The 12,573-nt window shown below is 40.1% G+C and overlaps 1 protein-coding gene across 1 annotated transcript in view; it reads left to right on the plus strand.

Moving 5' to 3' along the window:
- Positions 1 to 10,946, plus strand: part of IMPG1 (interphotoreceptor matrix proteoglycan 1) — a 168,137-nt gene extending 157,191 nt beyond the window's left edge. The window contains exons 13-18 of the mRNA XM_062573091.1: positions 2,539 to 3,113; positions 4,081 to 4,300; positions 8,634 to 8,844; positions 10,146 to 10,322; positions 10,420 to 10,601; positions 10,915 to 10,946. Of these exons, the coding sequence (XP_062429075.1) occupies positions 2,539 to 3,113; positions 4,081 to 4,300; positions 8,634 to 8,844; positions 10,146 to 10,322; positions 10,420 to 10,601; positions 10,915 to 10,946 (1,397 nt within the window). The remainder of the gene's footprint in view (positions 1 to 2,538; positions 3,114 to 4,080; positions 4,301 to 8,633; positions 8,845 to 10,145; positions 10,323 to 10,419; positions 10,602 to 10,914) is intronic.
- The last annotated feature ends 1,627 nt before the right edge of the window (positions 10,947 to 12,573 follow it).

A 12,573-nucleotide genomic window follows, 5' to 3' on the forward strand; every position in this document is an offset into this window, starting at 1 on the left:
AATCTATGGTATATATAAGATTAGTCTGCTTCATATTTGCTACAATTTGAAGGCCATTTTGGTATTTCTTTCTCCTACAGTTGCCTATTTCTAAGCTGTAAACTGCCTAACAAATACTGTCATGATCATACATCCACCAGACCTTGAAACGTTCAGGTGTATGGTGTCATGCTGAAAGAAGGTTGCTCCAGAGAGCTGCAGCTCCATCCCGTCAGTAGATCATCCTGCATTAAAGTCTCAAACACTAACTCTTAAGACATCTTTTCTGAATTCCCCTAACCAATGTGTCACACATTTTATCAGTGTAATGAACAACAGCAAGAGTTTTGTTGAATAGAGATCGCTTGTGCTGTTTTAATTTACTTTCCTAATCTGTCCATTGATATCCTTGATAATACAATAAACATGAGGACATGATAAGAGAAAAGCACCTCAGGTTCTTGAGGTAGTGTCAGGGCACCAAGCTGTGGGCAGCATTTGGTGTTACATGCTGCGTCCCCAACCCCTGTTCCATGCAATGCTCTTGCTGTTCTCTTTGGCGTTGTCTCAGACTACAACACGAGGGCTGTAGCTCTTGTATTATATTGGCATTATATTGGCATCATTGTGCAAATTACACTTCATAACAAATGGAAGCTGTGCAGGAAACGGCACAACTGTGCTAACTTAAATGGGAATTTACTGCACCCACTTCATGGCCCTTTTGTGTTTCCGGATCAACAACACAGGCACCTTGGCCTTATAGTAAGTGAGGATGCAGCACTTGGTCGCTTTCTGCATTGTCCGATACAGACGTCACATATTAGTAGTGTGTTTCAGAGTCTTTTCCTGAATCACCAGTGCTCTGACATCATTTGAAGAAGAACCAAAATGCAAAATTCCCACATCCTACTCCAACAGTTTAATCACTAACCAATCTACTATGTGTTTTAGCTAAACATACTACTATCACTAAATCACTTTATAGACATATGTAACAAAATAAATGACTAAAGAAAAAGAAATATAGCAGAAGTTAATAAAGCTTTTTGCAAAGTGGTAACTGGATGGGAAAAATTTGTTTCCAAAGATATAATTGTAGTAAAACTACGTATGGTATTTCAGAGCAATTTTGGAAGAAATGTCTGTTTTGAGAGGTGGTCAACTTAACTGAATGGAAACATGGCTATGCGTTCCTACTAAAGCACAGTAACTTTAGCCATGGTATAAAAGTATATGGCACATCAATAAGGAAAAGATCATTAGCATGAAAATAATGCTTTAATAAAGGCTATATAGAAAAAAAAGTCCACATTGAACAGATTAATCCTTTGAACAAGGGCATTATATACATACAGAGAGGAAGTCAGGAACTGGTACATTTCATTAAATTACTCGGGTCAAGAAAGTAGATGGCTGTTTTATATTAAGCTTTTCCTTGTTGGAAATGCATGTTTGTTCTTAAAAACAACACCATGATAAACAAAGTTTGGACCACGTTCCTTTAGAAGAAACGAAGTAGAAAGGGAAATGAAGAACATCTATGGATACCTCTTATTAAATGGATAGAATAATTGCCATCTCTTTCAGTCTGAGTTATTCCAGATTCAAAAAAAAAAAAAAAAAAAAAAAAAAAAAAGAAAGAAAAAAAAAGTACTTTTATTGCCACTAAGCTGAGATTAGTGTGTAAAGATGGACAAAAACTTCTTTCCTTTCTTATCACCTGAGATCAGTGACTTTGCCTGTAAGGTACTGCTAAAAGTCCCACATGGGGAGCCCACATAAGTATATCACCAGAAAAGTAGAAAGTTGTCAGTTTGAGCAGATGTCTGTCACTTAAAGGTCATCATTTTCTGTGAAGCTATTGAAGTTTGTAAGCTGCCAGCCAAATTCAAGCAGGCTCCATCATCATGCTCTGGATCAGCATTTCAGTTACATTTATCACACTTCCTAGACCCATGCCAAGCTCCAGCAGGGATCTCAAGAAAGTTTGGCTTCTGGGTCAAATATCTGCTTTAAGTGCAGCAGATGATTGGTTTGAGGTTTGTTTTCATTGATGCTGTTGTTGTCTTTTAGGTAAATTGACACAGTTTGCATCCAAAGATGCTGTACTATTTTGCATAACCACATTTTATGATTACTGACAAATAGCAGCTTTAACCTCTCACGGGGGAGGAGGGAACCAGAATGACTCAGGCGTTGTACTGATCCAAGCAGACAACTCGAAGCTGCAGTCTGCTCTTTCAGTCAATATAAACTGACAGTGTGATTATGTACCTTCAAAACTAGAGTGCACTTAGGAATAGCTCAGGAAATACTTATCAAGTGTAATCATTATTTAAACACAGCACCCACAGAAATCTCATCACTCAAACACATGGATTGGGTGTTTTATTCCAGTAGGGCTTCCTAGGTGATGGCAGTAACATTTTCATGTTTAGATAGTGTTAGTACTTGTTTTTAAAAATACTTCAATGGAAATTCAATGTACCTATAGTTCCCCTGCTTGATGTGTGCTTTTTTGAAATAGCTCTTTGCTTTTCCCCTGATTTTCTGCAGCAGTTAAGATCATGGATCAACCAGAATCATCAGGCGATGACATTTTGGTTACAGCCAGCACTTTCCTCCAGACAAAAACGTTGCCTTTCTTTATTGGTGATCTCTCTGCCACACAGCCTGAAGATGTTATTGCAGATGCGCTACCATCAGACCAAGTAGCGGTGCTGCCTCCAGCGACCAGCCCGGCCCGCAGCCTGTCTGTTATCATCGACCAGTCCCTCGAAGTAACAGATTCCTCGGTGCCAGCAGCCGACAGCATTGCTCCCCCGGGCGCTGGGACGGGAGTGCAGCGTATTGCTGCCGACTTAGACGGCGTCAGCGAGATGAGCACAGCAGCACTGGAGGAAGCGGAGCACGGCAGCGGATACATCTCCGTGCTGAGAACTCAGCCTGCGGAAGCCACCCCAGCTCCCACGCTGAAGTATGTAACTACCAGCTCCATGACAACTGCAGCCAAAGGCAAAGAGCTAGTGGTTTTCTTCAGCCTGAGGGTAACCAACATGCACTTTTCCGATGACCTCTTCAATAGGAGTTCTCCAGAATACAAAGCGCTAGAACAACAGTTCATGCAATTGGTGGGTGAAAATCAACTTGAACATCATACACAACAGCCAGGCAGAGTTTAACAGAATACATAGGCCCCACCACTAAATTACATTAATTTTTGCTCCATAAGTCAGGAGAAGGAACAATGAGCTTCTGTGTCCACTATACCTTAAGGTTTTGGCTGGAAAATGATGGTCCATTCCAGCTGGCTCAGTCAGCTAGCTAGACACTGAAAAGCACATTATGTTAACAGTATCAGACCCTACTACCCTTCAGTCTGATAAGCTGTGTTTTTACTGGTTTCTTGGGGAGCTGAAGGACACACAAGCCTGGAAGGTTGTCAGAGTATGAAGAAGCAGTTTATGAAGTCGGTTTCATGTGTTAAGAGACATACGAAAGTGTTTGCCTGTTCAAGAGGCTCCAGATGTGTGCCTGGCATATAATTTTATTTAGCTTTTTCTTGTATTCATGTTAACAGTATAGTAATGCTGATTATATCTAAGGTTCATGTCTTTACACTAGATTTAAAAATAAGCCTTTAAAAATATATCATAGCTTAGCAAAGGGAATGTAATTAGATGCATATTTTCTCCATGGGTACAGTAGGGCAACAGGTCACTTCAGTAACACACCTACTATGCTGTGCTCTAGCCCACCTGGACTGAGCATTGAAAACAATTAAAGCTGACTTTGGGGAGAGGTGATTTCTTTTTAATTCCAGATGAATAAACTCCCCAACTGCTGTGCACTTCATTACTGGGGAAATTGCTGCCCATCCATCTCAATACATCGTTCAGAAAGATGCAAAGGTCCAGAGGAATATAGCAATAAACAGAAAAGTTAATCTGGTGATGGAGTTTAACACTTATATTTAATTCAGAGAAATAAGTGTGCGATAGATGTATGTACTTGATAATGAAAAGTGACTATAAGAGAAATTAGTAGCAGCTAGACATCAACAGTAAGTTAAAGTAAAAGCAACTTTCTGTTTTGCAGCTACTTCCATACCTTCAGTCCAACCTTACAGGTTTTAAGCAACTTGAAATACTTAACTTCAGGAATGGAAGTGTGATTGTCAATAGTAAAATGAAATTTGCCAGAACAGTGCCATACAATATCACAGAAGCGGTACACTGTGTTTTGGAAGATTTCTGTGATGCTGCAGCCCAACGCCTCAATTTGGAGATTGACAGCTATTCCCTGGATATTGAGCCAGGTAAGATTACATTATTAATGTACGTGCAAAACCAAAACCAAATAGGTAACCTTTTCCATATACAGCTTCAAAAAGATTACTGTCTGTTTTGGAAAGACTGGTATTAGCAATAGTCTCCCAGCAATAAGTAGAAATATGAAAAAAAAACAAGATCTTGCAGATCCAACTACCAGCAGACATTTTTGCATACTGTAATATCTCATGAGCAAATTACATTGTTTTGTTAATAGGCAGCAAAGCCAAAGGCAGAACAGACACGATGTGAACTGTTCCCCTCTTAGGTTGGTAGCCCCTCGGTCAGTCAGCCTGGCACGCTGGTAGGAGGACAGCGCAAAGGTCTCCAGGGTGCATGCAGAAATCACTGGATAGAAAAACCACATTAATAAAATATGTACGTGCGATGATGTCTTGGCCTATACAGGCAAGTCTTCTGAGGAAATAGGGATGCAGAAGGAGATTGCAAGAGCTATTGATCTGTCTGAGTTTTCTGTAGTTTAAAGCTCCATTTTCCACTTCTGCATCTAAGCTTTTCCTGCTATCTTCAGGAAATAAAAATAACAAGAATAAAAGAATATAAATAAATAAAAGAAATACAAGAAACAACTTTTGGGGAAAAACAATGAAAACTACATCAAGAGGACGAGATTCAATATAAGGAAATGCTTGGCAGTGGTGTTGGTCTCTGCAATGCATATAACAACTTTCTAGTATAAGTGCTGGGCAAAGACAGGGTAAAAAGTACTTATGCCATTGACATGAGTGACTGACTTGCCTCTAAGTATATAAAACATTGGGTTTGATTATTTTTCCAATGCTGTAAGCAAATGTTAGGTCATAGCATCCTTAAACTATCATTAAAGCACTATAGAGTTCAAGACAGGAGGGTAATTTCTAGGAATGAGTAAATTGTACAGAAATTCACTGGCCAGCAATTATTGCACTCCATAGGTTTCTAATTTCAGAATCCCTGCCGATTTAATACCGTTCAAATATCGTATGTCTGCAGTTCTTGTTAAACCGTATAAAGTCAATAACAATATATTGGGACACTGATGTAGGAAGCTTAGACTTTTCAGTAAGATTTATGACTTTTCCTTATACTGTTTGGTAAAACTGAAGCCTTGGTCTTTTTCCAGTTTTCAGTTTTTACTGTTTCAGTTGTGAATTTAATTTAATTGAAATGGAGAAGAAAGATGCCATTACTTCTGTATGCAGATGCCTTGCACAGTTTTCATTAAGCTGTCTTTTTGTGTAAAGATCTTAGGCAACTCCTGAAAGAAATATCCATACACAATTCCTAGTACAGTTTCTAATTCGTCTTCATTTTACATGTCTCTTCATGGCCACTAAAAGTGTTTGTAAAGAAATTTTAAAAATTGGAGAATTTTAACTTCTAAATACTGCCATGATAAATTGATATTTTGCTGAATAAAGTAATAAGTGAGTCTGAGAAAGAGTGAACTTCAGGCTACCACACATTCTCCGCTTTGGCAATAAACTTCATTAAATATAAACTAAATCAAAAACATTGATAAAATGCAAATACAGAAAAGTACAGAAATCTTCCATCACCTTCATATCTACTGCTTTATTGATATGGTATTTCAATTTTAATTCAAGACTGAGATAGCACAATGAATAAGATACATGAGATAGTCCTCAGAACATTGCTTTCAAAGCTCATGAGCAATAGCAAAATGTCAAAAAAAATCTTTTTTTTAGAACCTCACCGTAATTCCATGTATGCGTTTCAAAGCCCCACTGTCTTTTTATTCCCCCCCCCCCAAAAAAAAAAAAAATTGTTAAGTAAATTAAGGTAATTCAAGCAAATCCCTATTTATTGTGAAAGTAAGAGCCATCTAGTGGTAACAAACTCATCCCACAGTCAAGCACTGAAGGGAAAGGACAAATCCAAACTTTATTACTGCAAAATCCAGCCTTTCACACGCGGCAGCCGCAAGCGGCTGATCGCATTCGTTGCAAATAACCCCATAAAGAACCACATCGCAGGATTTTAAAAATATCTGCACGCATTTTTCCTTAATCTAAACAAAGGGAAGGCGTAGAAAAGATGACACAGTACGGCCGGCACGTAGCCCCGGACTCTGACACGGGAAACGAAACGCTACCGCAAGGAAAGCGACCTTTTAACCGGGCAAAGCGCTCGCGCCTAACGCGGATCCGGAGAAAGAGCGGCGCCGCCCAGCTCCCGCGGAGCCGCGGAGCGCGGAGCGCGGAGCGCGGCGGACGCCCCGGCGGAGCCCGGCCGCCGGCGCCAAGCTGCGTTTGCGCGGGCACGGCGCTGCGCCGCGATCGTGGGGAGAGGCTGACGGCGGAGATGCGCTTGGCGCAGCTGCTGCCGTTTCGAGCAGCTGTACTCCGCTGCGCGAGCTCTTCCGCGGATCGCGGTTTCTTTGGCGAGCGCTCTGGGTTTGCTAGGAAGGCAGTTCCCGGGGAGAAGCGAGGAAGCTGTGGAAACTAATTTCCTCTTTTGATTTGCCACCGATTTTTGTTCGGTCAGAAATTGCGTTTTGTAATTCCCCATCAGTAATTTCTATGGCCAGGATGAAGTACTTGGGATAATTATCTTTTTTTTTTTTTACATAGAAGCAAGTTTTTGCCTGACAGTATCTTGTAATTTATCTTGCACTTTATTATAGTTCAGTGATGCTCAGTTATTGTTTTAAGGTTTATTTGTAAATCAATTTATAATCCAGAAACAAAGTAGATCTCAAATTAACATGCACAGGGCATAGAGCAAAGAGAGAGCAAGCACGTTAAAACTCCTTCCACTAGTCTTAAATTCAGAAAAAAGCAACTAGCTACAGAATTATGGAGGAGCTCAGCTCCTCTGGATTAATTTCAGCTGGATTAATTTCCATCAGTTTAGCATGTCCTAGGGCATGGCTGGGATTTCCAGCACTACTATAAAGAATGCGATTCTCATTTTTCACTGAAATTAATATAACTGAGCACCTAAATCCCTGAAATGGCTCTGGAAAAAAATTCTCAGCCACAGATATATAGATACTAGCTGTAATATCCAATATGAATCTTAAAGAGAAATGTTTAGCCTGCATGACTAGAAAAGGATTTTTTTTTTTTTGCACTGATATTTTAAGTGTTTTTGATAATTAATTCCCATACACCCCATCCTGCCCTAAGTTTCTCTAAAACTGCAAAATTCCCTTGAACAGTCCCGGTCGCTCAGGACTTGGTGTCCTGTGAAGCCCAGCTCGTATCTGGGAACTGCTTTCACCTTCTTCTCCATGCTCTGCTTTCTCACCAGTGTACGCTCTTTTTCTTTTTCTTTTTCTTTTTTTATTGTTATTATTTTCCTTTCTGGATTCACACATCTGATTGGAACTGTTCGCTGCTCATTTACTAATAAGAGCAGAATTTGTAGAATTTGTACCCCCTGATCTGGTTCTTTGCTTTTCCCTTCAATCTATGGGCTTTATGCCATGACATGCACAAAACTCCTCCGCAAGGCAAGATGGGTGGCTGCAGCCCTCCTCCTTATTGCCTTATTCTGCCTTTTCAGCATGCAGCTGGGCTGGGAGCTGCATTAAGACGACTCCTGTTGGATCTTTGATTCATTCCCAGTAAGAAGCAGGGAGGGGGAAAGGACAAGTAGACTTGTCTGACAGGGGCAGATGGGACTTTAGGCCGTCTCTGACTTTAGCCTTACTCGAAATATCAGCAGATTCAGTTTCCCTGAATCTCAGAGTGAGAGTATGAATCAAAAAAAGAGCAAGAGACTTACAGCAGTAAGTGGCTTACTAATCAAAAAATAAAATTAAATATCAGCAAGTTTTCCCTGTGCTACCAGATCACTTCCAAAAAAAACTGAAAATATGTATTCCCTGTAGACCAGTATTTCTAGGTTGCAGTCATCATAGTATTGTGCAATACTCAATAATCTAATTTCCTCTCCTGGTCATCTTCTAAATTAGATTAACATGATTGCAGCAGGAGCTGTATTTCTTGCACATATGTAAGACAGTAGCATAGATCAATGAGTGTAAAGCCATCACTTTATTGTAAAAATGATCAAAATTTCCAAAAGTGAAAATCTTTGACAATGAGACAGAAATAAAATCACTGTTTAAAAGTAATGGGGGAAAACTACTGTACAAGAAAATATTAGCTTTCATGCTTCCTGTGTCGCCTAGAAACACAGGCCCTTTTTTGCTGGGCTACAAGCTCCTACCAACATACACAAGCAGCAGGCTAGTAAATGTGTACTGTCGTGCCCAGCGGCCGCAGGGCCGGCCAAGCGCTTTGGGTAACGCGTCAAGGCAGCAGTTAATGATTCACCCGTCCTTTACAGCTGATCAGGCAGACCCGTGCAAGTTCATGGCCTGTGACGAGTTTTCGGAGTGCATAAGGAACGAGTGGACGAAAGAGGCCGACTGCCTCTGCAAACCCGGTTACGCGAGCCAGGACGGATTACCGTGCCGGAGTTTGTGCGAGGTGGAACCACATCTTTGCACCAACGGTGGGAAATGTGAGTTAGTTCCGGGAAGAGGAGCTGTCTGCAGGTAAATAAATGACATGTAACCTGACCTCTGTTAATGGGTCCCCTGAAATGTCTGGTGTATGAAGAGGCGGTGCTGAGTGTGTTCTTTTCAACAGCACAAACCACCTCCTAACAAGCCAGGAGCTCTGTGGTCAGACACTGCAGGCTACGCTGCTATACCGTGCCTCAGCACAAACGCATTCACTATGGATAAACTAATTTTAGCCTTTTAATATGCATAGATCACCATGATCTAGTTATTTATTAGAGATTCATTAGAGATGTACTAGAAATTCAGTTTTATTGGCAGAGATGACAAGTATGCGATCACGCATTCCTTTCAGATTTCCTGACACACCTTGGAAAAACAAAGTTATAAAACCTTCACATTTTTGCTATCGATTAAATAGTACAATTTTAAGAAATTAAGTTTTTCCGAGTTGAACTAAGAAGGAAATCTATATTTGTTCAAACACAGCTACGAACACCACTGCATGACTCAAGGCCAGCCAGTAAAGCACATGAAGGCTGAGACTCCTGGCAGGTTTCTAGCAAAGAACTGAGGATTAGCAGCTGCTCCCCACCACAGACGGATTCCATAAGGATTTTTATGTGGAGTGACATTAAGCCAATATTAAGTACTGCCATAGTGCCCAAACACATTGATTCTCCAGTAAAAACATCGAGAGTCATCTTGCTTTAGGACTAGAGCGCCCAGAGCCCAGGTGGAGCCCCGCGTACCAGCCCGGCAGCAGCCGTGAGCACAAGCAAGCAACAGGTTACCTAACCCCTGTCCTGGCTCCTTCTCTCTTAATGCCAAATTTTAGTAGATTAATGATAATGTCTTTCAAAGTCTCTAGGATTAATATCAAACAACAGGACTACCGAACAAGTTCTGCCTGCGATAATCTCACCGCAACAACGCAACTGCCGCAGTTTATTTTCTGCAGCAGGCATCACAGAAAAGATACGTTTACTGGCTAATCCAAAACTGAACTTCCAGGGCGCTGGGACACACACGTTATTTCAGCTTCGCTGTGGGGCTCGAATTAGCCAGAGCTCTTCCAGGTGCCTAATTTAGTTAAAATTTGGAGGTGGAGAAAGAATATATTTGGGTCTTGTTGTGCAACAGCGACACTCATGAATCTAAGAAGACTGTTTTTGGCTTATCAATCGTATTTCATAGGGTCGTATTACATTTAATTATATTGGGAATATCGTGCTTGCATTTAATTACAGATTTTTCTTTTATTTTCAGTTGAGCTATTCTGTATTTTCTGCCCTGAAGTTCTGTATATTTCTCTCTTCCTCTCCATGTTTTAGATGTCCCGTACGCAGACACAAGTTTTACCAAGGAGAGCGCTGTGCAAAATTTGCTCCAGAACCCATACAACCCTTCATTTTTAAACCAGTCATTCTTGGCTTACTAAGCCTTGTTTTTCTTGCCACCATTTTAATTTTTAAGTTAAGAAGAAAATGCAAAAGACATTCTAATTTGGAGTAAGCTGCTCATGATCTTTTTCTTCACATTTTGAAATATTCCTTTTTTTCTTGGTAATTTAAAGTCTCACATAAACAAAAATGTTCTGCATTGTAGAAGTCCTACTTTCAACAGCTGCAATTCAGAAAATGCTGTAAGAACTAATCCTGCTTTTGAGCACGATGAACCCATATCTAGCTTTTGTCACACGGCTTGTAGCGTAAGTGCTTGTGTCAGTCCTTCGGAGATCGTTGACCGAGGAGCATTACACACATTCGAAAACACAATTCAGTGCGGAGGTAAAATGCATGTAAATCCTTTCCTTGCCCCTCAGCTAACAGCCCCACCTCAAATAACAGGTCCATTTCCACGTATTAACTCTACAGCTAAATGAAATTTGACTCTAACCTCTTCCTTGGCAATTTCAGAACTAAAACTACTAATTCATGTATTTACTTCTCACATTCACTGCTGCGCAGGTTTCCTAACAGACCTGTAGGACTGCCTTCGTTACAGCTCTTTTGCACGGCTTTCGTGGGCCAACCTATCAGTGGTTTTAGTGATCTAGTGAAGTAATTAATCGTGTACATTTTGTTTTTTAAACTCTTGTAGGTCACCAGACCAGTTTACAAAGCCAAGACTAACAAGTTAGTCTCTGAAATTCTGCAATTTGAGCATCAGCCAGACAAAAGCAAGGTTTGTGACTATTTTCAAGAGCTTTCAAGTTCTGTTGAGTTTCCTATTTATAGACGTTACCAGGAAGCCTCTCTTTGTACCGCTTCCATGCTCCATTTACAGCTGAAAAAAAAATGCCTGATGTGAATTTGTTTTCTTTCTTCAGTCGCTTGCTATGACAACGATAATCCATTCTGAAGTGCTTTCATGCAAAGTTCTAGTCTGTTGGTGATATTTCATAAAATAAAATTTCACCATATTCCTATCTAAAATAATGAAAATGAAACTTAAAAAGCAAACCAAAGGGAAAGTTTTAAGAGGAGTAACAGATCATTTTAAAACAAGCAGCTCTGTCTGCTTAAACTGTGTAGCATTTGAACAAGTAGGAATTCCCATTTCTATAAGGCTCATATCTTAAACATGTTGTTTCAAGTATGGGATACCTCTTGCATTTTTTTTTTTGGGGGGGGGGGGGGAATAAAAAGAAGGGGTGGGAGAAAAACTGAGTCAAGTATTTCTCTAGAATTGCCAGACTATCTCTTAGTTCTTATCTATTTGAGCATGCTCCCTCAGAAGATGGAGAAAATGCTTTTATCTTGCCCTTTGCGTTGTTCTGAATCATAGCCTGGTTAGGAACAAAGGCATTTTTACTACAACCGTTAGTACCCATTTCCTACAGGATTGCCCTATCCGAAGGTATATACTATCGGTGACAGAATATTGGGCTGCAAGACCTTTGGCTTGAGCCAGTACAGCCATAGTTAAGTAAATAAGGAAACGGGTTGTTATACCATAGAGAACAATTCATTTTCACCGATCTTGACGTGTGTGTGTGTGTCTGTGTCTGTGTGTGTGTGTGTGTGTGTGTGTGTGTTGGGGAAGGAGGGAGGTGTAGGCCAGCAAACTTCACTTTTATACCAACTGAACTAGTTAAAGTTATTACTTATAAAAGCATTAAATACCTTATAAAAATAAATTATAACATCTATGGGAGAAAACTGTACCTTCATAATCTGGGCTGTATTTAACTCTTAAAAGTGTATTGACAAAGCTCTTCACCAGATCTACTACAGAAATGCTGGAACTAAGAGCAACAGGTTCCCTTTCATAATCTGGAAAACTTCATTGCGGCCAGGATTTTTATGGCACTTGAGTTTTCAGGAGGAGTTGGATTTCTATAGCTCTTAAGCCAATTAAAAAATTCCAGCCCCGACTTTTAAAATAATTTTGAGTTTTTTTTCCCAATATGTAATGACATCTTACTGCAGTTAAGGGATCCTAAAAGGTAAGGATAACTCTGATTTTATAAAAGAATATATGAACTTTCCAGTAGAAACTACAAGAACTTCTAATCCCTTCCTAAGCATGAAAAATGCTTCCATTTTCAGTTATAGAGTCACTATATGGATTCCAAGTTAGTTCTCAGGAAAAAAAATGTACTCTGTTAGTCATCCCAAAACAAACAGAAAACATTTTCATGTCCACGTGAAGAACTTGCTCTTCTTTCTTTCTGATACTACAAGTTGTCTGGAAAGTCTTTTTTTTTTTCTTCCCCAGTTCATCTACTGGATGCTATTCTGTGTGTCACCTATTTGT

This window comes from Rhea pennata, chromosome 3, assembly GCF_028389875.1.
Source record: "Rhea pennata isolate bPtePen1 chromosome 3, bPtePen1.pri, whole genome shotgun sequence".
NCBI classification, from domain to species: domain Eukaryota; kingdom Metazoa; phylum Chordata; class Aves; order Rheiformes; family Rheidae; genus Rhea; species Rhea pennata.